A 24910-nucleotide genomic window follows, 5' to 3' on the forward strand; every position below is an offset into this window, starting at 1 on the left:
GTCATATAATGTGAATAGCTGATGGGTTATATAAAGACAATCTGAAATCCAAAATCTTTATTTTTGCAGAGACATCAGTAAAAATGCTCATCTAGGATATAAACCATTTCTTTACTGGACGATCTTGGGCTTCTTTCATGCATTTATTTTCTTTTATGGCTCGTATCTTCTAATGGGAGAAGACACTTCACTGCTGGGAAATGGCCAGGTAAAATGTCATGAGAATTGTTGCCCGATTGTATTTTTTGGTGATATTTTGTAATGTGTTTTTTTATTCAAAATCCTTCTGTCAGAAAAAAATCTAAGATGTTTTTGATTTTATCAACTTTATAAATACTAAAGATGCTTTACCGTTCATCATGCGTGCTCTCAAGAGTTAGTTTCCCCACTTTATGAAATACAAGACTTGTCAGAAAGCGTATGTCCATAAAGAATGGTTCTTTAAGTTAGTCATCTTTTTTTTCTGTTAATGTCATAATTATTCTGTAAAGCAGAACTTATGTTTATTCATTCAGAACTAATTTTGAGTAGAACTAATTTGCAGCATCAATGTTTGGCAACTTTCAGACTTAAGCCTGTTTTAAAGCTTCTTCTGAAAATGAATTGTTTAATTAGAATTTTTAATAAATAAGTGCTATAAGCTCCTTTTAAATTATACTTTTTAGTTGAATAAATATTTTAAAGACAATAACTTAAAGAAATCACCAAATACTGATTTGAACTCGTGTTTTAATGATGTCAAAGTTGAGAGGGAAAGTCATATTTAAAAAAAAAAAAAAAAACACTTTAGATGAAACCATTAGAATCATTACGGTTGGAAAGCCTTTACAAATCTGCTTTCTCATTAGACCAGTTCAGAACAACCTGATTCTTGGTTACTCATAAAACTGTTAGGGATAGTGATCCAAAAGACATTTGCATCACTCCTTATGCTGTTTTTACTACTGACATGAGGTGTGTGCTGATTTTCATGTAGTCCTTGGTAGAGTTGCAAGTTATGACACTTGGTCTAAAAATAGCATTATGTTGTTTTCACACTGGTCTGCTGATGATAGCTTGTGCCCATTCCCTTAGGAAGTTTAGCAGGAAAAAGGGTTTCCATGTAATGATGAACAGGCAATGGTCAAAAATTGGACTGAGTGACTAAAATCAGAGAGCATGTGAATGGGTCATTAGCATCCTTGCAGAGAAAGGAGCAGTAAAAGGGAGAATGAAGCAGCTGTCTGGAGTACCTATTTCATCATGAGATTCTATATAAGAACCTTAATGTGGTTGTGCTTCAGACTAAAATGTCTTTGATAACTGAGGTGTGGATGTCCTCTGCTGTCATCTGTTACAAGCTGTGTGACTTTGAAATACTTGCGAGTTGGTAAAGGACCTTCAGTATTTTTCTAATCGAGTCATTTTGTGCTATGAGTCAGTGCCTTTCTGAGCATCTGTCTTAGTTGTGAAGACACCTTACTTCAAAATTGCTTAGTGAACATCTACAAAGCAGAAAGATGCTTTTTAACATCGTATATAGTAATAATTGTTTAGTTTAGGGAACAAATTATATTCTGTAAAACTAAACTAAGTGCAGTCTTTATGGAGAAGGTTCTCTTATCGTTTCTTGTACGAACTAATCTCTCCTGAATGAGAATCTTTGAAGTACAGCTTTCACATACACTTTAGTTTTTCACATTTTCTGTGATGTGACCCAAAAAGAAGTCTTAGTATGTATTTGGAGATACTCTACTTTCTGTGGGCTTGCTAAAAGATGTTTATTTGAACTGGTAGAATTGGGTGTTGCATAAAGTAAGTTGCAAGTATGTGCCTGAAAAAGCCAAGAGTTAAGGGAAGAGAAACTTGTATACTGCTGAAGTGCTTTCTTGTAACAGTCCTCAAGAAGTGATCACTTTCCAAAAAAGTGTGATACAGTACAATGTCGGGACGAGGCAATGAACCAGCAATTAGCCTTATTTTTTCGTTCTGAGTTCCAAGTTTGGAGCAAAGCAGAATAGAACAGTACATAATTTTTAAATGATGGTGGTTTGTTAGGCTTACATCAACACATTGTGCAACAACTTGATCTTTTAGTTCTTTTTTCTCCCCCCTTTTTCATGCTGTGCATGTCGTCAGCTATTGAAACCTAACAGGCAAATGGTAAGAGCGTAGAAGAGGAGGAGATACAAAATATTGTATCTGTTACTTCACAGGATTAAAGGATGCAGCATCCACAGTGTAAATGTGTTCAAAAATAAAATGGTGGCAAGAATCTGTTCATGTTTTTCATTCTAACTCCGTGACCGTTTTAGAACAGTGTTAACAAAGACACTTTCTTTCACAGGTCACTCTGAAGCAGTAGTCTAATTTTATTTCACGATTATTATTGCAGCAATTAATAGCAAGCATGCTGTTAAATGCTTCATATTTACTTTTTACACCAAAAGTAGGCTTCACAAGATGCATTTTAACGAAGATTTGTAAAATTGTCTGTAAATTCAGACTTACAGCTGCCTTAACTTTTCACCCATGTATAAAGATGAGAAAAGCAGTTGTGAGATCTCTGATAAGGTTGTTGGGATTTTTTTTATTTTTATTTTTTGTCAGAGCTCTGTAACAAGGACTACAACTGTGCAAAACCCTTTTCATGCCCCTGTGCTGTACTAACCAGTCCAATCTAGGATGACTTTGCCTGTCTGCATGTAGTCCCTTTGTCCTTGCTTGCTTAGTTTGTTGCTGGTAAATATTGAGGTGAGGGTTTGTTCATTTTTAATGTGGTAGTGATTGGAAAATAAATAAATGAAAAAGCAGTCTTTGGTTTCAGTATTGAGACTGCTTGCAAAAGCAGAGTAGTTGGACCTGTATAGAATGGCGTGTGTCTGAGTAGCATGTGGGTAGAGAGATTATAGACTCACATCCCCGCTTGGTGTCAGAGCTGAGATATTGTTGTTGTAGAACTTGTTCAGAGTTTTGATAGTCTAACTTACGTGGGCAAGAGAATACAAAAGTGACTGATGCAGCGTTTTAGAATTGAAGCTTAATTTTGTGTTCACTAGCCTTGAAACAAAGTGTCTTTTCCTTATCATTTTCCTTGAAAAATATAATGGCACCATTATTTTTGAATTGTAAAATTGTGCTTGGGAAAGCTGTGAACTTACAGGTGATGCTGCATGTTGAAAACTGTCTGAAAATTTTAGAACTGTAAGTGTTTAGCACTTATGTTAAAGTGAATACCTTCTACCTGATACTTGTTTTTGTTCAGATGCTTACATTTAATTGATCAATTTGGTATCTTCATTTTCCTATCATTTCATGTAATTATTTTGAGCTTTCTTCATCGTTTACATAGCCTTTATGGTGACTTGTTTTGAACCAGGAAGGAAGATGACTTGTAGATTGTTAATTTTGCTCCTATCATAAGCTATATTTTTTCTAGTAGTTTGTGTTGTATCCTTCTTGCTTTTTCATGATGCAAGCTTTGTCCACAGATTTGTTTCATTAGTATAGCAGACTTCAGAAACTTCTAACTTACCATGAATGCTTCGGCTGATCTTTTTTATTATTATAATTAATTCATTTTGGCCTTACAATTTTCTTAGATGTTCGGAAACTGGACATTTGGTACTTTGGTCTTCACCGTTATGGTTATAACTGTTACGATGAAGGTATGTTACCATAATCTATGTGTTTGGATATATAGGCAACTATGTAATTGAACGATAATTTAAAATAGTTTTAAAAGTTATATGGAAGTAACTGATTCTTAAGAATTCCAGATAAGAGATTATTATTTTTTGTTTCATAGGCGCTCAAGATGTTTTTGTGTGTTACAATAATGTTTAGTTGTAACACAAGTGCAGTTCGCAAGCATGGTCAAATGACTTCCCACCAGTATTTGTCATTTTCTGTGTAGTGTGAGGGGAATAGGGAAATTTATTGAAGTTATCTTTGTTTCAGATGGCACTAGAAACTCACTTCTGGACATGGATAAACCATTTTGTTACTTGGGGATCCATTGTATTTTATTTCATATTCTCCTTATTTTATGGGGGAATTATCTGGTGAGTTATTTTTTCTTCCTTTCTATAGCACATGTGATAAATGAAGTCATGAAAGAACACAGGTATTATGTTTTACTGTGTTGCTCTGAATTTTGTGACAGGTGTTGAAAAATATATTTCTAAGCTTACTGAGGCCATTTACCTTTGGTGATTCTTTTAGAAATGGGAGCCATGTTGCTAAACCGTGATGTGCTCAAGGACAGGGATTACTTGTCTCTGACAGCCGGTGATTATAAAGGCATTTCTGTTTTTGAAAAGTACATAGGGTTCCCGAAAGATTCTGTGTAGAAGGCAAATGCAACAGAAATGAGGATGCTGGTAAATCAGTAAAGAGATGCATTTTTGCTTGTGTTTGGGGGACTTGGAGCTATAGGACACTGAGTGATTTGCTGCAACGTAGTTTAAAACAGATCATTTTCCTCTGAAGTTCTGTACCCTCCTTCCTCAGTGTTTCTTTGTAGGCCAGGTCCAGGAGATTGCTAATGTTTTTGGACAGCAAACAGTTGTACCTCTGTATCCTGAGAGACTCGTTGCTTGACATATATAGGGATACACTTGAGCTTGCCTGTACTTTACCTTTGTTTCTAGAAGTTCCTTTTAATAATTGCCACTTCTTTTAACTTCTCAGGCCATTTTTACATACCCAGGATATGTACTTTGTATTTGTTCAACTGTTGTCAAGTGGTTCTGCTTGGTTTGCCATAATCCTCATAGTAGTTGCTTGTTTGTTTCTTGATGTTGTGAAGAAAGTTCTGTACCGACATCTACAACCAACGAGTACTGAAAAAGCTCAGGTAATGTTATGCTTTTATATCCAGCTTCATCAATATGTGAAAGAATGCATTTGTTAAAATCTGTCTTGTAAACTAATTACTTTCCTGCGTTATTTTGTTGTCCTCTTATACTGCTGTCATGTTTAATGTATAAATGAGTGTTCTCATTTCAAAAGATAAATTTTAATTGAGAATTACCAAAATGAGAACACCATTTTACAAGGAAATGACATCTGTGCTTAAGTAATTGATAATATTAACAGTAGTAGACTTACTTATAGAGGGGTCATTCAGTCTTTTGCATCTCAGCTTGCAACTGTATAAGAGGATCATATATACCTGCTTTAAAATAGTAACTAAACTTATGTTTGTCTAGATATTAGAAGCTTTCTTCAACTGTAATTAACACTGAATAGTTCTTAAAATGTTGATGAAAACAATTTTAAATATTGCTTCAGTAGGACTTGTTTTAATTAGTATTTCTTAAATCTTGTTCGTATTATACATATGCCATGTATATGATTGCTGATTATGTAATTAAAGGTAATTACCCATATGGTATTTTTGTAAATTCATAGATGAGGCCTAAAGAAACACTGTGATAATAGAATCTTCCTCTTGCCTGAAACAGGCCACAAAAACTCCTTGAAATCATTCTTTTTGAAATTAAGCTCTCTTTTAGTTAAACGTCTCATCTGTATTTGAGTGTTGTTACTTCTTAGTGTACAGTATAGTACAGTACAGAGAAGTCATCTTCACCCACAATTCTCATAGTTACCCTCTCTGGTTTTATTTTTCAGCACTTTATCTTTGTATACCCTTTCTGATAAACTGTAAGTTCTTCCGTTAATGACTTTTTTGTTTTATTCACAGTTAGGTTTCTGATCAAGTTAATTGCTCTCTGACAGAGATTGAACTTGAATCTTTTGGAGGAGAAAAAAAATACCAACAACTTGTTTTCCATCACTTCCGTAATCTGTACCACTCCTCAATGTCTTAAATTTTGTATGTCACCACAGGACACAATATTCCAGCACTGCTTACATCAGTGCCAAGTATGGAAATTATGAGTTCCTCAGCTGTATTCAGTTTACTAAATAATACAGGTCAATAACCTGTAATCTACTGCATCTTTCTTATCTGCAAGAGCTTGTTTTCTTCCAGGTCATTGCCAAGAGGTCAGATAGCAGTAAAAAAAAAAGACAGTAAATAGAAAAACATCCAGTTGACAAAGATAGCCCATATACAGTTGTCTTCTGAAAACTGTTGGCAGTTTTTAGTGTGTTTAATGTGTGCCATATTGATTTTTGTGGTGTCCTAGTTGCTTAATCCAAATTTTATTGAGCTATGTACACAGAACTCTTAACCACATTACATCAATATTGCTACCTTTAGTATTTAATCTTTAAATTACTTTGATGTATGTGCCTGTTCATTTACTTCAATTATATTACCCTTCTAATTTGTGTTTAAAAACATCCATGCGAGACATTCTCCTGCTGACAAACCTGTAGCTAGCCAAGATATCTATTAATCCCTTTTCAGAATTGGAATACTAGCTGCATTTTCCACTCTTGGAATTTAATAGCTGAAATCCAAGCTTTATTCCGAGCGGTTGTTCTTAAAAAAGCACTAGCTTTTAGAAGACTGCTCAGATTGACCTGCTAAGACTCCTGATTGCATGTTTGATTTAAGAGAACTTCTATGGTTGGTTACTTTGCTTCTTTTTTTTTTTTTCCCCTTAAAAACTTATAGCAATATTTATTGAACATTTCCTTTTCTTTTCTTTACATCAACTATTTCTGTTTGTCAGTGTATCAGTATGGTTGTTGAGGTTTCTCATGTCCCTAAAAAAAAGCACTTGCATTAACACAGCAAAAGCCCTCTTTTTTTTTTCCCCCTCTAGCCTTTGCCATATATTTCTTATTTCATTCTCTTACTTTCAAAAAGATCAGGTTCAGTTTGTTTCAATTACAGTTGTTTTTATCAAGGACACAGTCAGGCTTCTTACCTTTAAGAAATAATCTTCATGGACGTTTAACACATTTCTGTGGCTATAGCTTAATTCATAGCTATGGTAATTTTGTTTTGTGCACAACCTGATTTTCCTTTTTCTCATTCTGCTTTGCCATTTGACATTGTCAACACCAAGCTCTGTGTTTACTAAAGCACTGCCTTTTTCTGAAAACAACTAGCTCCTGACACTGCAAAGTTTAAGTATTTAAAATGTGATTTGACCAAAAATTTTTCAACAGCCAGCTGGTGGTTTCTCTGCATGCATCTGATAGCAAAATCACAGTTAAAAATGTATTTCCAAAAAGAAGTCACCTGTTTGTTGCTTTTTTGAAGTTTATTCTGTTGAGATTTTCCCCATTTTAATGTGACAGTTGGCCCTACAGAATTTCATAAGCTATTCTTGTAGTGAAGAAGTATATGTAAGTGATTATATGAAAAAGTGACCAACTTATTTTTCACACTTACTTTCAGGAAGTAACAGAATGCTTCTTTCATTATTATACCTCATTAGATGTATTTAAAATTTGTGGTGAATATTTTTCTTTCAGTTTCAAAGCAGAGGAAATGACTCAAGCTTTCCGATAGAATGAGTTTGGAGAACACTTCTGTCCTAAAGCACCCTCTGTGCAACTGAATTATTTTTAATTATTCATTTTTAATTGTATGACTAAAGTAGTGTATTTGCATGTTGAGGGAAGAAAAGTTTAGTTTACAGTTCCTAAGTTTTTATTAGAGCGAGACAAATTGGTACATGAACTAATATTTACAGTTACTGATGTTTAAATTCATAGCTATTTATATTACTTCTTCCCTCCATTATTTAGATTGTAAAATACTCCCCTGAAAGCTGTGAGTGAAACTAACATGGCTTTCTTGACTGAAAATGCTTGTTCCAATTATTTTAATCTTTCAGAAACTAAGAGCGCACTATTTGTGTGAAATACGCACCTTAGTGCTCTGAATTGACCCAATCTATAGGTGTCTACATTACTCTATTGAGTACGTAAGCAACTTAATTTTAAATTCTTTAATTGGTGTAAGGCGATAGTATCAACAGTCACGGTTAAATGTTACGCTTAGATAACTTACTCCCAAGAGAGCAATTAAATTTAACCAGTATAAGGGAGAACCACTTTAGAAAGTGTTAAACTTTAAATGTAATTTTTCTATGTTCTACAGTGAGTTTAAGGAAAAAAATAAAAATCAGTGTCTTCCATGGGCTAGCATGAGTTGACTTCTATCGCAGGATGAGCTTGGTTAGATCTACCTTTCCCTTTTAGGGTGCCAGTGTCTTTTTTTGTTGTTGTTCGTTCTGGTTTAGGTTGTGTTTTGTTTTGTTTTTCTCCTGGGTTCCTAGCTTTCTTGCCAAGCTTGAAGAGAATACATCATATTATGTTTGACTTTGGTCTGCTGCCTTTGGTCTGTTACCCTGGTCTGGGTAATTTCTGACTATAGTTCTGTTCTTTCCCAACTATGGCAAGTTGGAGGACTTGGGCAGTAAGGAAAATCTGAATCAAAATATAAATCTGGTGGCAAATACCAGTCACAGCACTGTTGAGGAGACAAGGTAATACAGAATAAAGATGTCAGGTAAAGTATAGACATGTAAGCGTATAGGCCTTTGTCCTTAGTGTGAAAGCTGAGGTGCACTCAGGTATGGTCCTCCCAAACAATAACTGGCCGTGATGATCCAGGAACTGTCTTAAAGGTACCAGGCTTGTGTTTCTGTATATAATGTGCATTCCACTTTTATAACAATGTCTTGTCCTGTGTCTTTCTCTTAGAAAATTACTGCTGCTACTGACTGACATGTATGTTCCATCCCTTCTCTGTCCAATTGTAGATGTACTCCAACAGAGTTGCTTTAAGTGACGAGTTCATCGCACTGCAGCCATTGTCCAGGGCAAGGAATCAGCTGAGCAAAATTAGGTAGAGTAGGAGGGACAGTTCCTCATCAACTCTTATGCATGCTGAAGGTGAACTAACTCAGTGCTGAGAGAGATGGGAAGAGGCATGAATGTTAGCGGGTTGAGAGGGCAATACCTATAGTGCAGATAAATTAAGTTTGGTATATTTCTTGGCTTTGCTCTGTGTTTTTGAGCCAAATGCTTCTCCTAAGTAGCATGTTGGACGTGCTTTGTTTTTAGGAACAAATATCCCTAGCATGATGCTCAACTTTTGGAATAGACCTAGCTCTTCTTGCATCCATTTTTAAATAATTATAGTTTCTAGCATGGTTATAATGCTTTTAATTTCTTCATGATCAAAATTAATAGTGCTTTTGCATGTTGGATAATTTCAGCTTCATCAGGCCGTGACAGGAAGGTCCATATATTTCAAGCAGCAGTTATTGCGAGTTGTTTGCCCATTTTAATTTGCTTTCACTTGTGTTGAAAGTGCAGAAAATGTTTTAAATTTGGGTGCATATGTACACTTGTGCAGCTAAGGCTTTTTGTGTTTGTTTTGTGCATCTATGAAGTGAGTGTTGTTTATTTTGACTGTTACAGATACATATTCTCAAATAACTTTTATACAAAGTTCTAGGAAATTATACAAGAAAAGATAAGTGTACATGTGTAGCAGAGTTCAGTACATGAAACGCTATCAAATAACGATTCTCATTTGTAACACTGAAACATTCTTATGCATCAATAATGTCTTAACCTGTTTGATGTATTATCCCACCCATATCTACATCTATATTATATGGTAAGACATAATGCAGAGAATTGATTTCTTTTACATAATTTGCAGGTAACTGTTGTCTAAAAGCATGAGAATGGATGCTAGGAGAACCAAGCAACCCATGTTTGGGGGGTTTGAGACACTAATTTACATTTTTTTAAATAAGGGAAAGTAGAAGAGATGAAGTTGTCATTGGAAGTGGTTAGAGTATTTTTAAATCAGTTAATTGAAACAATAAAAGCCCTATTAAAGGGGAATAAAAAAGAAAAAGCTTTATATTTTCTCTGAGAGTGGACTATATATTTGCAGGGAGAAATCTGAAGTGGCTATTCTGCTCAGATGGCTTATTAACAGGTTTTAGCTGTTATTTGTCACACTGTGAAAACACATCAGGAATTCTGCAATTTAGATTGCCAAACGCCCCAGGGAGGCATTGTTTTTTAAAATTTAGCACTTACTAGCTTTAAAGCAGAGGCAAAAACTGCAGTACAGCTACCTCTTCAATTTTAGTGAACTTAGGACTTGGCTTTCTCTAGTTCTTTATTAGTCTTCAGATGAAGTTCAGAAGCTACTCTGTGGATCCTTACCTAAAGTAGTGAAAGGGGAAAATTGGTAATAGGGGTTTTGTGTTACTTGTAAAATACGTATTAAAAGCCTCAAAAGCAATATAGTGCCAGGTTTAACTGACCTATGCCATGTTCTGAGAATGTGCTTAGTGTTCTGTTGATATACCAAAGCACAATACCTTTATGAATGCAAATTAAAATATATGTGATGTTGTAATCAAATTTTATGGGGATGTCCAAAAAAGTTCAAGTTTATAAAACATTTGTGGTGTACACAGAGTTGAGAGTTTGGGGTCTTCTAAATGTCCCTGTGATTTCTATAAGGCAGAAATGCACTCTTGTGCATGCCTGTTGAACTCTTACCTCTGAACTATAATGTCATTTTGTAGCTTGGGATGAAAAGGAAATATGACAGCACAGGTCAGGTGCAGGCTTTATGCTTATCCAGAGACAGATGACTGAATACTTGAAAAAATTCCCTTTTCTTTCCTCTATAGCTGTCTCTAGTTAGTGGAACATGTCAAATTCTATCTTGGTCTATTAACTGGGCCCCATTGTATCTCATTTCTGTTTTTTCTTTGTAAACAAAGTTTTGTGTGTGAGGTTTGTGTGTATATGTTTAATGTCTCTGCTTCATAAGAACTGTCAAATCTTAATCTGCATGCGAGACGTGTTGCTCAGATACATGTTCTAATTCTAATCACAGATTAAATTAACTATGTTTATAGAGGCTTTTACATTTTGACAGTATATTACAATTGTGCACAGTGTCAGGGAAACAAAAAACACAGACAAGATTTTTATTTACAGGGAAGGCCGTTAGTGCATAACATATCTAGGACTCTTAAACTGGAGCGTTTACCTTAGCATGAGACCCTGTTCTTTCTTCATCTGCCCTCCCATGATTCTGTTGTTGGCTTGTTTTCCTTTCATCTCTGTAGAGACCTGCTTTCTTTACTTGTCTCCATAACTTCTGGCCCTGTCTTTACGGCCTTCATTACTTGTCTGTATTTTTTCCTCTAGTTGCTGTTACATAGGATTCCTCTCCTAATAGCTATCATATGTGATCTAGACCAGCTGTGTAGAAGTCAGAGCAGAGAGTTTTCTGTTCCTTTTGTACATTCCTTACAGAAACCACATAACTTCCAAAAAGACTATGCAAGCGTACAGTAGTGAAATATATCAGAACACCATAATTTGTTAAACTTTGAACAAACTTTGTCTTCCTTTACAGGTTTGTATAGTGTGTTAGCATAGTGTGGTGCTGGTCTGTGAGCTAATCCACAGAACCTATCATAGGAAGAGGGAATCAGTGAGAGAGTAGACTTTTCATATTGATTTTCAGTAACAAAAGTGCACATATGTACTTACCAGAAGATACTTTTTTCTAATTATTTTGAAATAATTGAAAAAAATTGGCATTTGTAGGTTTACTTGATTTGAAGAAATGAAGAGTAGAAAAACTAGAAAAATGTTGAAAATGTGAGTTCCAATGAAGTTGTTAGATGTCAGTACTCTTATTCTTTTAAAATTCTAAAGCTTTCTATTTGTCATGTTGGTATACAGTATGTTATGAATTAAAAAACAGAAGTGATCTTTAGAAAAGGGAGTTGAGTTGCAACTTAATTGTGGATTAGCAATAGCTATATCATATACCTTCTTAAATGTCCATATGCCATCAGACACGTTGGTAGTTAGCACCTGGGCTCAGGAAAATACCCTGCAATATTCTTACCTTGATGTGCATGGTAAAATATATTTCCTGTTCAGCAAAGTCCCAACTGCATATTTCAGTGTGATTAAATGTTTAGTTGAAATGTCTGTTATGTTGCATATCGAACATCTTGTAGTAAGATGAACAAATTGAAATGATCCTTGCTGTTGGAAAAGGAGAACTAAACCTCAGTCTGAAAATTTGAAATAGATTTCAGATTTATTTTTTCCCCTTCTGCAGTCTGTGGTGCACAAAAAGACCAAACTTTTCTAATATTTGTGCGCTGATAAACCATGTGTTTTACCAATTAACTTGAAAAAAATGCCTCTTCCATGTAAATGTGCCCTGTTCTCAAGAACAGATCTGTAAAATGAAGGTTCATGTGGTAACTGTTTTAAAGCAATGCAAGCATGGTGCTTTATAAGATCTGTTGCTTTTCTGTCCTTCTAGATGGAAGAAGATAAGGGTTCAGTCAGCTCAGCATGTGACTTTGCTGAAAGCAAGCACAGAGGGGAGGACAATAGGCAACTGCTAGATCCATCTAGCCTACAGGACAGTTCTTACGTTCACTAGGTAGTACTCCCACTCTACCCTACTGTGTGTGTATATATATATTTATAAATATCATTTTATAGACAGTCATGGAGCCATCTCCAAAATGCAAGTTTTCTCGTAGATACCAGAAATGTGGGTATCACAGTATGTGGGTCTGATTTTCTTTATCAAACTAAATCACTCTTTAATTCAGCATTTCAACTGTGTTTTTCATTTATTACATGAAATGATCTGTTATAATATCCCTTTTGTTATGGTGATCCAATATCTTACCTTATGAAAAGACTCTGTTTGCAGCCCAAATATGAATAACATCAGATATTTCTCTGTATGTATTGATTTTGTAAGCATTGGCTCACCTCCCTTTTATCTCTTGAGGGTATGTTTCAGGTCTTTGGAGATGATTATGCTCTGCTGCGTTACCATGCCATATTTTACTTTGATATAGACCTATGATTGTAACTGTCTGCCACAGAGAGAAAAGTGGGAAGAGCTCTTTAGCATAATATAAATATCATCCTTTCATACAGTGGGCATAGATACTAAAACCCACGTTCTCCAGGCAGTGATACCCAACATATGTACACATAAAATAGAGTTTATGTTGTGTCCTTAATGCATGTCCAATATTACTTTGCACTTAGATGTGAATTTGATAGAACATAAATGTTTTGTGCAGGCTTACATAAGGTCAGATCTATTATTTTTTTAAAAGGATCATATGAACTTCTCCATAAATCATGGTTCAAGTATGATCCTAGCTTTCAGTTAGCCTCTAACTTGAGAGGAACAAAGGAGATTCTACTGCAGAGGAGCGACCATGCCTCCAAAACCAGAACCAAAGGTTCCCTCCTTGAGAGCTAGTTTGCATGACTCCTGGTTCCTCTTTATGCCAGTCTTTTAATAACATCAAGGACTGCTCTGTGTCAGGACTTTTGAAATCTGAAGTGGAGGAATGTTCAGAGTTTGTTTTGCTGTTAACACAACAGTGAAGATCACTGTATATGTGGCAGGGAGCTTGCTTTCTGACCTCCTGCTAGGAATTCCTTCTGCTCTGTGTAATTTCTTGTCTAGTACTCTGTCAGCACAATAAGAAATTGCCGTGAAGGTTGTACTTGCTTTCACTGCAATGCTGTAAATTATGCTGTTCCTCGTCATGGTATCTTCTGTGACAGCACAGTTGTGAACTGTACTTGGATTTCTTGGATTTCCAAAAGTCTCCTGTTTCTTTTGGCTGCCTCTTCATTCTAGAAAAGGAGTTGTTCTGTTAGGAAGCTGTAATCTGTCCAAGTTGCCTGGGTTTTAGGGGATTAGGAAGGAATGTGTCTGCTCGTAGTCGATGTCTGCTCAGAGAAACTGTTCTGAGAAACTCTGAGGTGTTAGTACTGGGCAAGAATGGGTGGCATGGAAGAAATTGGGTTTGGAAACCAAAGTCTTTCAGACAACAGTCATTTACTTTCAGTCACATGGTGAAGAGTCGGGGAACGTTCTTCAAACTGAGTGGTGTCCTGCTATAGGTTAAGATGCCTTTTCATGGGTTTCCTCATTCACAGGTGTCTGAGAGTGAGGTAAGAATAAAAGGTGCTTAAAATTAGCTTGCATGTGTGGCAGTTGTTTGACAGGATGCTGTCATGTAGAGATTTTAAGTAAAATCAGAAAGAATCCCCACACTCTGCTTACTTCTTTTTGGAAAGAATGCTGAAATCAGTTTTGGATATTCTCTGTCCAACAGTGCTAAATTTCAGTTGGATTTCAGTTGTTGCAGTTGACTAGTGTTCAAAAATAATAGAGGAGTACAGCAATAGGTGGCATTTAACTTTATCCGATACATCTCTGTGTAACTTTCGTTTTGTTTGGCTCCTTTTCTCATATGCTAAGAATGAACAATAGAAAGTTTGCTATACTAATGCTGAATTGCTCTTCGTACTGACATAAGCTCGACTAAACCTTTTTAGCATCTGTCTGATTTGTATCTAGAGAAGATTTTCACAAAATTAGGAATTTGCTTTTGTTCCTTGCAAAGCCAAGGATGTGTGTACCTATGGTTATGATAGGATCTAAATTAATATTGGAAGTTGCGTTCTACACTTCTTGAGGAATAATGAATACTTACAATCACATTGCTGCACTTTATTCTGTAGCCTTGATTTGAAGCTTTCTCTTGATAGATTTTGCTTAAAAAATACACCAGCAGATTGTATAAGTTGTTGTACCTCTACTGAGGTTAATCAAGGCTGGACAGTTTAAACTGCATGAGGCTCTGCTCCAGAAATTCATTATAGCTATAATACAGAAAATTGCTAACCAGTTTATTTTTATCATTAAGCAGAAATGGTGTTATACAATTTCCATATGCTCAGCAAGGCTGTGTTTTAAACCTTGGGAACGTCAAATGTTAATGTTTATAGGCCTTGGGAAGGGAAATGGTGAACGTCATTGTAGTTCTTCAGTAAGACTGAAAAATATTCAACACATTAACTTCAAGAAAACCTGCCTTTCCTAAGTTATTTCTGATAACATCTTTATTGCTAGAATTTGCAAATACTAATTTTATTATTTTTTTTTTTTATATTTCATTCTTCCAGCTTACTGAGACAAGTTCAGGTATCAACTGCTTGGACTCCATGTGCTGCTTCTCAGATGGGGAAACAGCATGCACATCTGTTAGAAGAATGCTGGAACGACTAATGGGAAGATGTAGCCCAACCCGGGTCAACAGGTGTGGAATTTCTCTCAATAGCCTTTGCTGCAGACGATTCTCCTATAAACTGGAACCTGATGAGCCTGCAGCTATAGCTGTCTAGCAAACCAGCTGCAGGTTTTGTTTATTTAAGTAGGAAATGCGACACTTTATTGTACTTTATTCATCCTCAACGATAAGTTTCTTGCTTCTTTTTGAGTGCTTTCTTTTGGGATGGGGAGGGGGAAAAACGGTTTTCAAAAAATTTCTGTTAAAATGTTTAGTTTGGCTTAGTACAAGTTCTTGCATTGTATCTATCATAATTTCTCTTGATTTTTTTTTTTTTGTACATTCTTCTCTTTAGATAATCAAGCCTCGCTGCTGCTTTTATTCTCCTGTTTTATGATTTTTTGCCTTCACGAATCAGGAGTTTGTAAAGTCGAAAGACTTTTCCCCTTGGTTCTTGATGTACAACCTCCAAATATTTACCTTGGAGCTTGAATTACTCCTGAAGATATAGAAAAGGCTCACACCCCCTCCTTGAATATAACTTTATTGTTATAAGGAAAGTCTTTAATCTTGCAGCCATTGATTGATATGGAGATGAAATATTTTTGTAGTATAACTTTTATAATCTGTTTCTAAAATCAGTGTAATTGACAGAACAGAGCCATCAGGTTCTAAGAATTTTAAACATTTTTTCAGTTCTAGAAGGTATATTGTCAAAATCATGTGTGCCATTCCAAAGTATGTGCTAAATAAATCTTTTCCTTCACAAACCACATGTGAAACAAACCTCAGTGGGATAAAAGCATGTTAGAGTAATCAAATACTTCTGAGGAACGACACCGTTCTTGCAGTGAGCTAAACTGTGGGGGGAAAAAGCTCTTACTAAATCTGCTCATGTGCCATCTCCCCATTTCCAAATAGAGAGGGCTGTCTAACAAACACGGAAATATTTGGGGGTAGAAATAAAAATGGTCTTTTGTACATCGTAATCTCAATCCCTGAATGATATCATGGTCCTTCGTTGGTCAAAAGGCAAACCTGAAAAAGTTGCACTTCACGCGTTATCAAGGAAACTCATTTTGTATTTGACACTGTCCCTTTTCATTAAAGGTCATGATATCATTCGTTCAGTATGAAATCTTGTGTGGGTAATTTTCACTGACAAGCTTTGTCAGTTCTGATTTTGCCTTTAGGTATTGACATGATATGTAGTACATCCCTGTTTTGAACTCTTGTGTTGAACGCCGTGTCTGTGGTTTCAGTTGGTTTCTCTCATTTGGCTTGCTTATGAAATTTACTCAGCATTTCTACAAATCTAGGGTATGATTATGCAAAATGTTTCATTCCATATGAAAAATGAACTGTTATGATGAATAAGTACATTTTTAATTAAATTCTTGCTGTATAGAAGGCGGGCATGATGTGTAAAATAAACAATTTAATAGAATTCTTAATCTACAAGATGAGCATTTAATTGGTCTAAAAATCAACATTTTGGTGGTATTTGCTCTAAGGTGTTGTGGCTTTTTTGTTATTTTGTTTGTTTTTTTTTTGGTGTTTTTTCACCACTTCTCTGTAAAACTGTGCTTTCCAAATGAAACACTTCTCGTGCTATTTATTTCATTTGTTGTTATCTAATTAGAGCAGATTTTTTGGTTAACATTTCCTTTAGTAATGTGTAGTTTTACAAGGTAGGTATTCTATGTTTCTGCAATGTATTTACACTTTTACGATTTCCTTTTTTCACGCAGTTTGATTTTCTTTAACTTAAAAATATTATTGAAGTTGAATCATATTTGACAGAATATTAAGCATTTTTTGAAGATTGCTTTTTCTCAGGTTTCGTGTCTGTTTACCTCATGATTTTCAAATGAAGTTACAGCTAGCTAAATAACTTCAGAATTGTTAGAACATCGAAGTTAGTATTATGTTTAATGATTATGCAAAACTATAGTGGTGCTGCACTAGGGCTTGAAGCTGCGTAGCTTTTGCTTTTGCCTCTGGTTGAAATTTGAACCACTTTCTCATTTCACTTAACTTTCTGTACAGTAGAACTGCAAAGAAAACTTGTTGTTTCAGTCTTTTCTCCAGTGACTTCAGTTGCATCCACACAGCAACGTCACTTAAAACCTAGTCTAAAAGTTAAGACTGTTTACATTCTTCCCTTACGCTTGCCTTATAATATGTGAAAGTCTGTTTATTTCTTAATGTACTAATTGGTTTGATCACATACGGCAGGTATAAGTTGAGAAATCGTGAAGGTACAATTAAAAAAGCTATTTGGTGATTTAAAAATGCTTGTAAATTTTCTTGAGCTGCTTTCATTGTACTTAATAGGTGATGTCTTAGATCACACAGTCACAAACAAGACAGTCTCTTGCATACTTACGCTGTATATAGCAGCTTCATATTCAACCAGGAGACAGCAGCAAATTGTAAGCATGCTGTGGAATGATGAGCAGTATTTTAAATAATATTGATGTAGATAGGTTGTGTTGTATTTTGTGCTCCTGATTCTCTGTCAAATATGATATTCTGTCAAATATGATAACTGAACATGAAATCAAATATGATATCAAATTTTGATAGAAATGTTGATGAATCAAATCTGTGCAAATGCTTGGAGTAGAGGGCTACAGGAATTTGGTACTTACTGCTTGTAAAATGTATTCAAGAAGTATTTTCTATAGTTCCGTTCACCAGTTAGAATATAAAATGTGTGGTGTAGTATGATGAAATGCATTTTTGTCTGTCTGTTCCATTAAATTGTCTGTCAGTTTGTCAGTCACTAAAATACGAAGAATGCTGGATCACATACATTCTTGTACAGTAGGGCTCATTAATGTGTTGTTGGCTGTGCCATTAGTAGTACTCGTATCAAGGCACTGCATGTAACAGTTCTAAAGAAACAGCAGATTTCTGACAGAGGCAAATTTGGAGGATAAGTTTGTTATACTTGGATTTCTTGCATTCCAACTCTTTATTTTTTTAGCTTTTCACATACAGTCCTATAATGTTGTTCAACCAGGAACAGTGGCCCCTCTGCAGTGTTTCTTCTCCAAAAGCAGTAATCTGTCCTTAAGAGACAGACATTGCAAGATCACTTCTGAATCAAGACTCATGACATGTTAGATAATTTTCCCGATGTCTTAAAATTTAACTTAAAAAATTTAACAGTAAGGGTTGAAATAAACTCATGGCTGCAGATGAGGTTTTGCCCACCTGTAACTTGAGACAGCACGGGCATTTAATGTTAGAACAGCGATCTACTGGCATGCTGTGGTTAGCTGTGCTTACCACAAGGCTTTACTAGAGTGACCTTAGGCAATCAAACCGTAGCGTTCACAGTACCTGAATTTACGTGTGCAACATTTGAGGTTTTTGTTTTTCTTTTTTTTTCTTGAGGCACAGTACTAAAACTAGTTGGAAAGCTGGCCTATAAACCTCTGGTCATTTCAGTTTAAAGCAGTGAAAATATCTGTAGCTGAGAGTAACTTTACCTTTCTGGCAAGCATGGAATTTTTAATTACATAGTTGGCTATATTAACTATAGTGTACTTTCAAAGGTTTAAATGAATTGCAGGTTTTTACATAAAACTAACAGATTACTCTCTTAAAGAGCTACATTTGCCTAATCTCCTAACATTTTTATCTTTGCTTTCATAGACTTTGCTCCTTGCCTCTAGATTATAAATTCCCAGTCAGCCAAACTTTTCTTTTATTGTTACTTTAGATCATGGAGTTCATCGGATCCCTTCTATGCCAACGACAGAAGCATCTTGACTCTCTCCACAATGGACTCACCCACTTGTTAACAGGGACATTTGTAAATGCCTTGTGGAAGCCATGTGGTGCTCACATACCTATAGTAGGTTCTGAAGTGAGTTCAATGCTGCATCCCTGCCCTAGACAGGACTATAGCATGACTTAAAGACAAACTGTGGCTTGTCTTGTGGCCTAGCATAACAGTCATCTGGACTGTAATTGCTTCCAGTAGTTTTTCTAATCATATCCACAAGTTGCTAAATAATTTTTGTAAGGAATACGTTTACCTCTGACCATTTAATCTTTTTTTGTTACCATATTAGCAGATTGGAATCTTGTATTTGAGACATTGATATAGCACAGCGTCAAAATCTTTCTTCTCCCAAATCCGAATGATTCAATAGATCTGAATTTGCAAAAATGAAATTTTATTAAAGTTTCATTTTTCATGATGACCCTTCACTTTACACACAGACGCTCACGCACTCATTTTGAACCTGTTTCTTACAGATGCTGTCTTAACGGTTTGCAAATCAATCTTGTTATTCCCATGGGTTGTTACTATAGTGTATAAACACTCAATACTTTTGAGAGTGAAATACAATTCAAGTATTTATGCTGGTGTATGAATGGCAATGTCATCACTGAAGAGCAGTTAGATTACAAATCAGTAATTTGGAATTGTAAGGGGTGTAACAGTTCACTTTTCTTGAAGTACAATTCAGAAGCCAGTCATCTTTTCTAATGCTCTGTGTTTTGTTATAACAATTCACGGACTTGACATGGAAAATTGGGAAGGAAATTGTGGATTGTGCAGGTGTCTCACTAGCATAAATTTTTTGAATGAGTAATCCTTTTAACGTTGGGGAATCTTTGCATGTTTTCTTTTTCATGTATTTATATTTGGTCATGTTGTACTTCAAAGATGCAATTAATGCTTAATTATCTTCATATATCTAAAGGATCTGAGACATTGGTGGCAATGTTTTGATACCTAAGTATGCCAATAAAAACAGATTGCACAGATGCAACTTTGAATGGTACATCGTGCAGGTACTTTTTTTTTTCCTCCCCTCTTCTCTCACCAGTGTGTGTCTGGGTGTTTGGGGCTGCGTAGCAACATCTGCTTCTTCATTTTGCTAAGATGGCTAAGCTTACTAGTTGTCTTAAACGTGGGAGATAAAATGGACGTGCTGCCACTAGGGATATAATAGAGCATTGTCTTAGGTAGTCTTCAGGTAGAGGCCAGTAAAAATGGTGCTGCTTCTGGATGCTTATTTGGGAATCCAGTTTGGAGTCAGTCTCTGACACTGAAGTCCCATCAATATTGTAAAAATCTTCGTCAGACAGCAAAAGATTAAATATATATATATATATATGTATATATATATTCTTTGTGGAATAAACTGTAAATTGAACAGACTGTAAATAGCACCTGTAAGTAGTGTCTATGCAAACTTTGTAAGATTCAGTTAAGCCTAAGATCTGGGCGAAAACAGCATTAGCTGCTTTTACCCTGTCTGCACGAGTTTTTGCTGTTAGCTTAAGTGCTGTATCCCAAGCAAATTGTGTGGCGAAGACATCTTGATGTGACAGCCTAGTGGGGCCAGGGAGGGGTGTAATCCCTCTTGTTAAGATCATCCCAAATTCTCCCAGGTTCAACGAGCTGCAGGTGAGGTCCAGCTCTCCTTGTATCATGTTTTGGATGTTCCTCAGCTATCAACAGGTCTGCTATTAATTGTTCTTGTTCATGGCTTTAACTGGTGTTATTTCAGTTCTCATGGAACTTTATTTTTTTGCATTAAGGACTGGCAGCTTCATTCTAAACTGAAGGCTGCAGATACTGCTGGATTTTCAAGATTTCATTGTTAAAGGCAATGTTTTTGTAGTAAATTGTCATTGCAGCCTTGTTTTTGAAAATTGTAGTGACTTGAACATGCAAGATATGAGGTTTTTGTCCTGCTGATATTAGATCAAGATCAGTTCACAGATAGAAGCCATAAAATAAGTTATGAAACAAGGAAAGAAATAGCAAATTTTCCTTTTAAATAAGTATTTAATTTAGTGTTCATAGTTCATACCAGGATATTTGTATCATGCCTTTGAATGCCTAAGTGTAGTGCTTGAAGCTTTCAGCTGTGTACTAGATCCCTACCTTGAATGAAGGAAATAAGAATGCTTCAGAATATCTTAACAGATCTCTGCTGTTTAGCTTTATCTTCTATGTCTGAACCACTATGTTTAACTTCTCAGAAGTACTTGTTGGTCCGTGTCAGCCATAGCATCCACTCGGTTTGTCTGACCATCTTAGGCCTCATTACCTCATCAGTATGTGTGGTTAGTGTATCGTGTATTGGAATATAAACTGTGGTTAACTTTGTACAGAAAAAGTCAGAGGCTTTGATAAACAACCCCACTCCAAGCATTTAGATCGGTTCAAGCTTTGTACATAAATAGATTTTGGCTTTTACCATACAAATATGTTGATTATATTTGCTCAAAAGAAGCACAGCCCTGTATTTGAAGAATAATTTACGTTCATTATGTGTTTCTTTAAAACCTTCCAACTCCTCTTCTCCCTTTCCCCCCTACTTTCCCTTTTCCCAGTGTTTGTAAGGTTACCGAAGAAACATGCATTTAAACAATTCAGGAAGAACTTAAGAATCCATCTGTCCGCCAAGGTATATTTTTCTATTTGCAGTAAATCTAAATCAGTAATTTCTCATTTAATGAGTGTAGAATTGGTTCACACAAGACCATATTTTTTTTGGTCTGAAAACTATTTTGGATGGAAGAAGTGACCATGTTTTTTGTAAGTACATCACAGATCATTTGAAATTGCTCTTACTCAAAGATGAAATATTCTGTGTATTTCTTTGACAGTTAAAATGTATGAAACATTCACTGTGCATTGAGTACAGTATAGAATTCTTAACAAATAAGTTTTAAAAAAATGGAACTTACTTAGTTATATAGTTACATAGAACTCATCTCTCTGATTGAGAATTAACAGGTGAGGAAGAATTGGCCATAGAGAAAAAATTGTAGAATTATCTCTTGGCCTTGAAATCCATAACACAGGGCAGGAAAGCCTACAGTAGACAGCCCAGTAAAGCAAGAGTGATTTTTGTCACCTTACTATGCAGTGTCTTTCAAGGAGCACCTTCTCCATATGCCACCCTGAGAGAACTGATTTGAGTTCTCAGCAGATTTTTTTTTTCCTGTTCTGTAAAAATGGGGGTTTTGTTGTTTAGAAAAAAACATAGTTTTAGTTACCAGACTTACGCGTTATAAAGGGTGCAGTGAAAAGATGAAAAAAAAATATTCTGTATGTTTTTTAAGTCTGTGGGGGAAGGGGGTACCAAAAAATGCAAGAGAGGAAATGCTGAGAACTTTGGCTTCACATTTTCATAATGATTTGTTTTCTAATGCAAAAGATTATTTAAAAAAAAGATTATGCAACTTAGAATGAATATTAGGCAACTATAATTTCTTACCGAGAACCTTTAGTAATACTTTCAAACACTTTTTTTTTTAATGACTAACTTCTATATTGGAGAAAAAAAATAATCATTTTCTAGTGTTAGAAATGTCTCAAAGCTGTTCAGTCAGTAGTTATGTTATTTTTAAGTTTCATCTGACACTTCTAGACTTATAAATATTAGTGATGTTGGTGAAATTCAGGGTCCAAAAGTGCATAATCGTGCTTACCCATTTTTTTAGACTATGTTAGTCTCCTGCTGTAGAATAACTGATAGCTATGACACCATCGTAACTAAACCTGCTGCTGCATTGTTACACAAAACACGTTTTTTAAAAAAAAAAAAAGATTCATTCCTAGAGCTGAGCGAACCGTTTGTCAGGGAAACAGACTAATTTTAGATTTTTTCCTAAATTATCTCCTATTTAGACTTTGTTCTTTGCAGCTATTTTTTTTTCCTGTGATTCTTTTTATTGTCAGTTGTTTTGTATGTTCTTTGCTTCTGTTGTTTGCTTCCAGTGGCATGATCTGTCTGGTTTCTGCGCTGTATTTGAATGACTTAATTTATAAACAGGAGGAGGAAAGATTGGCTGCGCGTGGCTGTATCAGCTCTTGCCATCGATCATCTTAGACATGCATTTGCATCAGTATTTGCAAGGCTTCTGCTTTCCACAGATTTTTTTCTACTGCTCCTAGAGATGCCAGAAATAACTTAGAGAGACCCTCTCTGCTGCCCAAGCTTCTGTGGCTTTCGTTAAAAGGAATATTCTCATCACTTTGAAGTATTCGCCTTGCTCTAGTTGTTGCCATGTTATGTTGTTTTACAGTAAGTATATAAAATTGTCATCATTGTAGATACGACTTTTTTGTTGCTTTTTTTTTCTGGTTTGTATAAGTGCGTGGACAAGAATAAAAATCTGAGGGGCCATGGGCAAAAGATGGCTATGTAATGTTAAATGGGAAGAGATGAAAAATACTGTAGCTTAGACCATAAAGTGTGACTTGCCTGAAAAAAGCCCTACAATACACCTAAATGTGCTATGGTGTATATTAATTTTTCCTCAGCAGATTTAAAGGGAATTGTTTGTTTATGAGCAAAGTCCAGTCATTCTTATTCTTTCTGCATTTTGGCAATGAGTTAAAAGATAACTATTCTCCTCTTTCTCAATTGTGTGGATTAAAAATGAGGATTGTTTTCAGGTACAAATAAGATATCATTTGCTAACTACAGTAAAGAATAGATTTTTAAAATTTCCAGTTATGGGGCCATTGGAGACTTCAGTTCTTATGCACAATTTAAAATAACAAGTTGGCTAGACTCCTGTTCTGTGAGTAAGATAACTTTTTTTTTTTAAGAAAAAAACTTGAATTTTAGCTTTGTGAGGAGCATTTGATGGTACACTTTTAACAATGTTGATCCTTAATTTTAGGCAACTAAGGGGCATTGACAGCTGGAAACTAGCAATAATTAGTACAAAGATTTTGGGACCTCTGACACTGTGGCTGCCTCACGTTCTTTTTTTTTTTGATTCTCTGACAGCGAGTCAGTGTTCATTGTACAGCTCGGGCAGTAGAAGTTGTTTTAAAAATGATTAATGGAAATTATATTTATTAAATAAAACTTTCACTTCTAGCTGGGTCATTGTTTTAATTACATACCTGCGTACATAGGTGCAGGTCACAGCAAGAGTCCTCGGCGCACTCGGGTGAACGGAGCGGCGACCACTGCTGCTGCTTCAGGAGCTGAGCTGGCCATGGCCGGACTGTGCCCACACAGCTGCCAGGCTCAGCAGGTTGGCCCCTGCATTCAGGCTCTCCAGCTGCTGGAGAGGCCCTGAAGCAACGTCCCTGTGCCAGCTGCTGGTACAGCCCACCACCTGTGCATGTGTTGTGTGCACACCTCCCACCTGGCACCAGCTGTGCAATAGGGAGCTTGCCAGGAGAGTTGCTCAGCACTGGGCTTCGCCCAGACACTTTGTGCCCCTTCTTCTGCAGCAAATCAACCAGGGTACTTGGCCACCCCATTGTGGCCTTGTCCTCACACAACGTTCACATACCTGTCTGCTCTCAGCCTTGGTTTCTTGAACAGCTTCCTAATTTGACTTAAGAGCGTTGTTTTGACACCTGCCCGTTGTCCTTTGAACTTTTCATGGACGAAAGGTTTGACATTTTATACTCTGCAGACATAGAATCAAGTTTAAAAAACAGCTTAATTTGAATGTTTTACTTGCCGATTTATTTTTTAAATTACCTTAAGAACTGAAATAAATAGAGGGTAGGTTATTGGCAGAACATTCAGCAGCAGGGAGGTAATTCCCCCCCCCCCCCCCCCCCGTCCTTTTTGGGCTTGACTGACAGGTGTCTGTTTAGGGAGCAAAACTCTTGGAGTTTACTCATGCAGCTACTGTGCCATGTTGGTAATAAACCATTCAACTGCATATTACAAAGCAAGAGCCTATGTCTGACAGGTACGATAACTTCATCAACAATTAAATGGTTTGGTTGTCTTTAAGAGCTCACAGGACTGAATAGCAGCATGTATTAAAAAAAAAAAAACACACAGGCACTGTACCATACTCAAATAAAATCTACTGAGACTTCTAGCACCATTATTTAAATAAAG

General features: G+C 35.9%; 1 protein-coding gene across 16 annotated transcripts in view; it reads left to right on the forward strand.

The window, feature by feature from the left end:
• The window catches only part of ATP11B (ATPase phospholipid transporting 11B (putative)), a 62059-nt gene extending 38920 nt beyond the window's left edge, over positions 1 to 23139 (forward strand). Inside the window, exons 25-32 of one of the 16 annotated variants that reach the window (XM_080604586.1) lie at positions 70 to 208; positions 3582 to 3647; positions 3940 to 4043; positions 4672 to 4837; positions 8676 to 8761; positions 14938 to 15071; positions 21414 to 21487; positions 22807 to 23139. In XM_080604586.1, coding sequence (XP_080460712.1) covers positions 70 to 208; positions 3582 to 3647; positions 3940 to 4043; positions 4672 to 4837; positions 8676 to 8761; positions 14938 to 15040 — 664 coding nt within the window. In that variant the 3' untranslated portion in view covers positions 15041 to 15071; positions 21414 to 21487; positions 22807 to 23139. Of the gene's footprint in view, positions 1 to 69; positions 209 to 3581; positions 3648 to 3939; positions 4044 to 4671; positions 4838 to 8675; positions 8762 to 12247; positions 12371 to 14937; positions 16486 to 18774; positions 19860 to 21413 lie in introns of those variants that run through there. The other 15 variants (XM_080604572.1, XM_080604582.1, XM_080604580.1 and 12 more) reach the window with 15 other exon arrangements.
• Positions 23140 to 24910: the final 1771 nt, after the last annotated feature.

The sequence above is a fragment of the Anser brachyrhynchus genome (assembly GCF_964034855.1).
Source record: "Anser brachyrhynchus genome assembly, chromosome: 9".
Lineage (NCBI taxonomy): Eukaryota > Metazoa > Chordata > Aves > Anseriformes > Anatidae > Anser > Anser brachyrhynchus.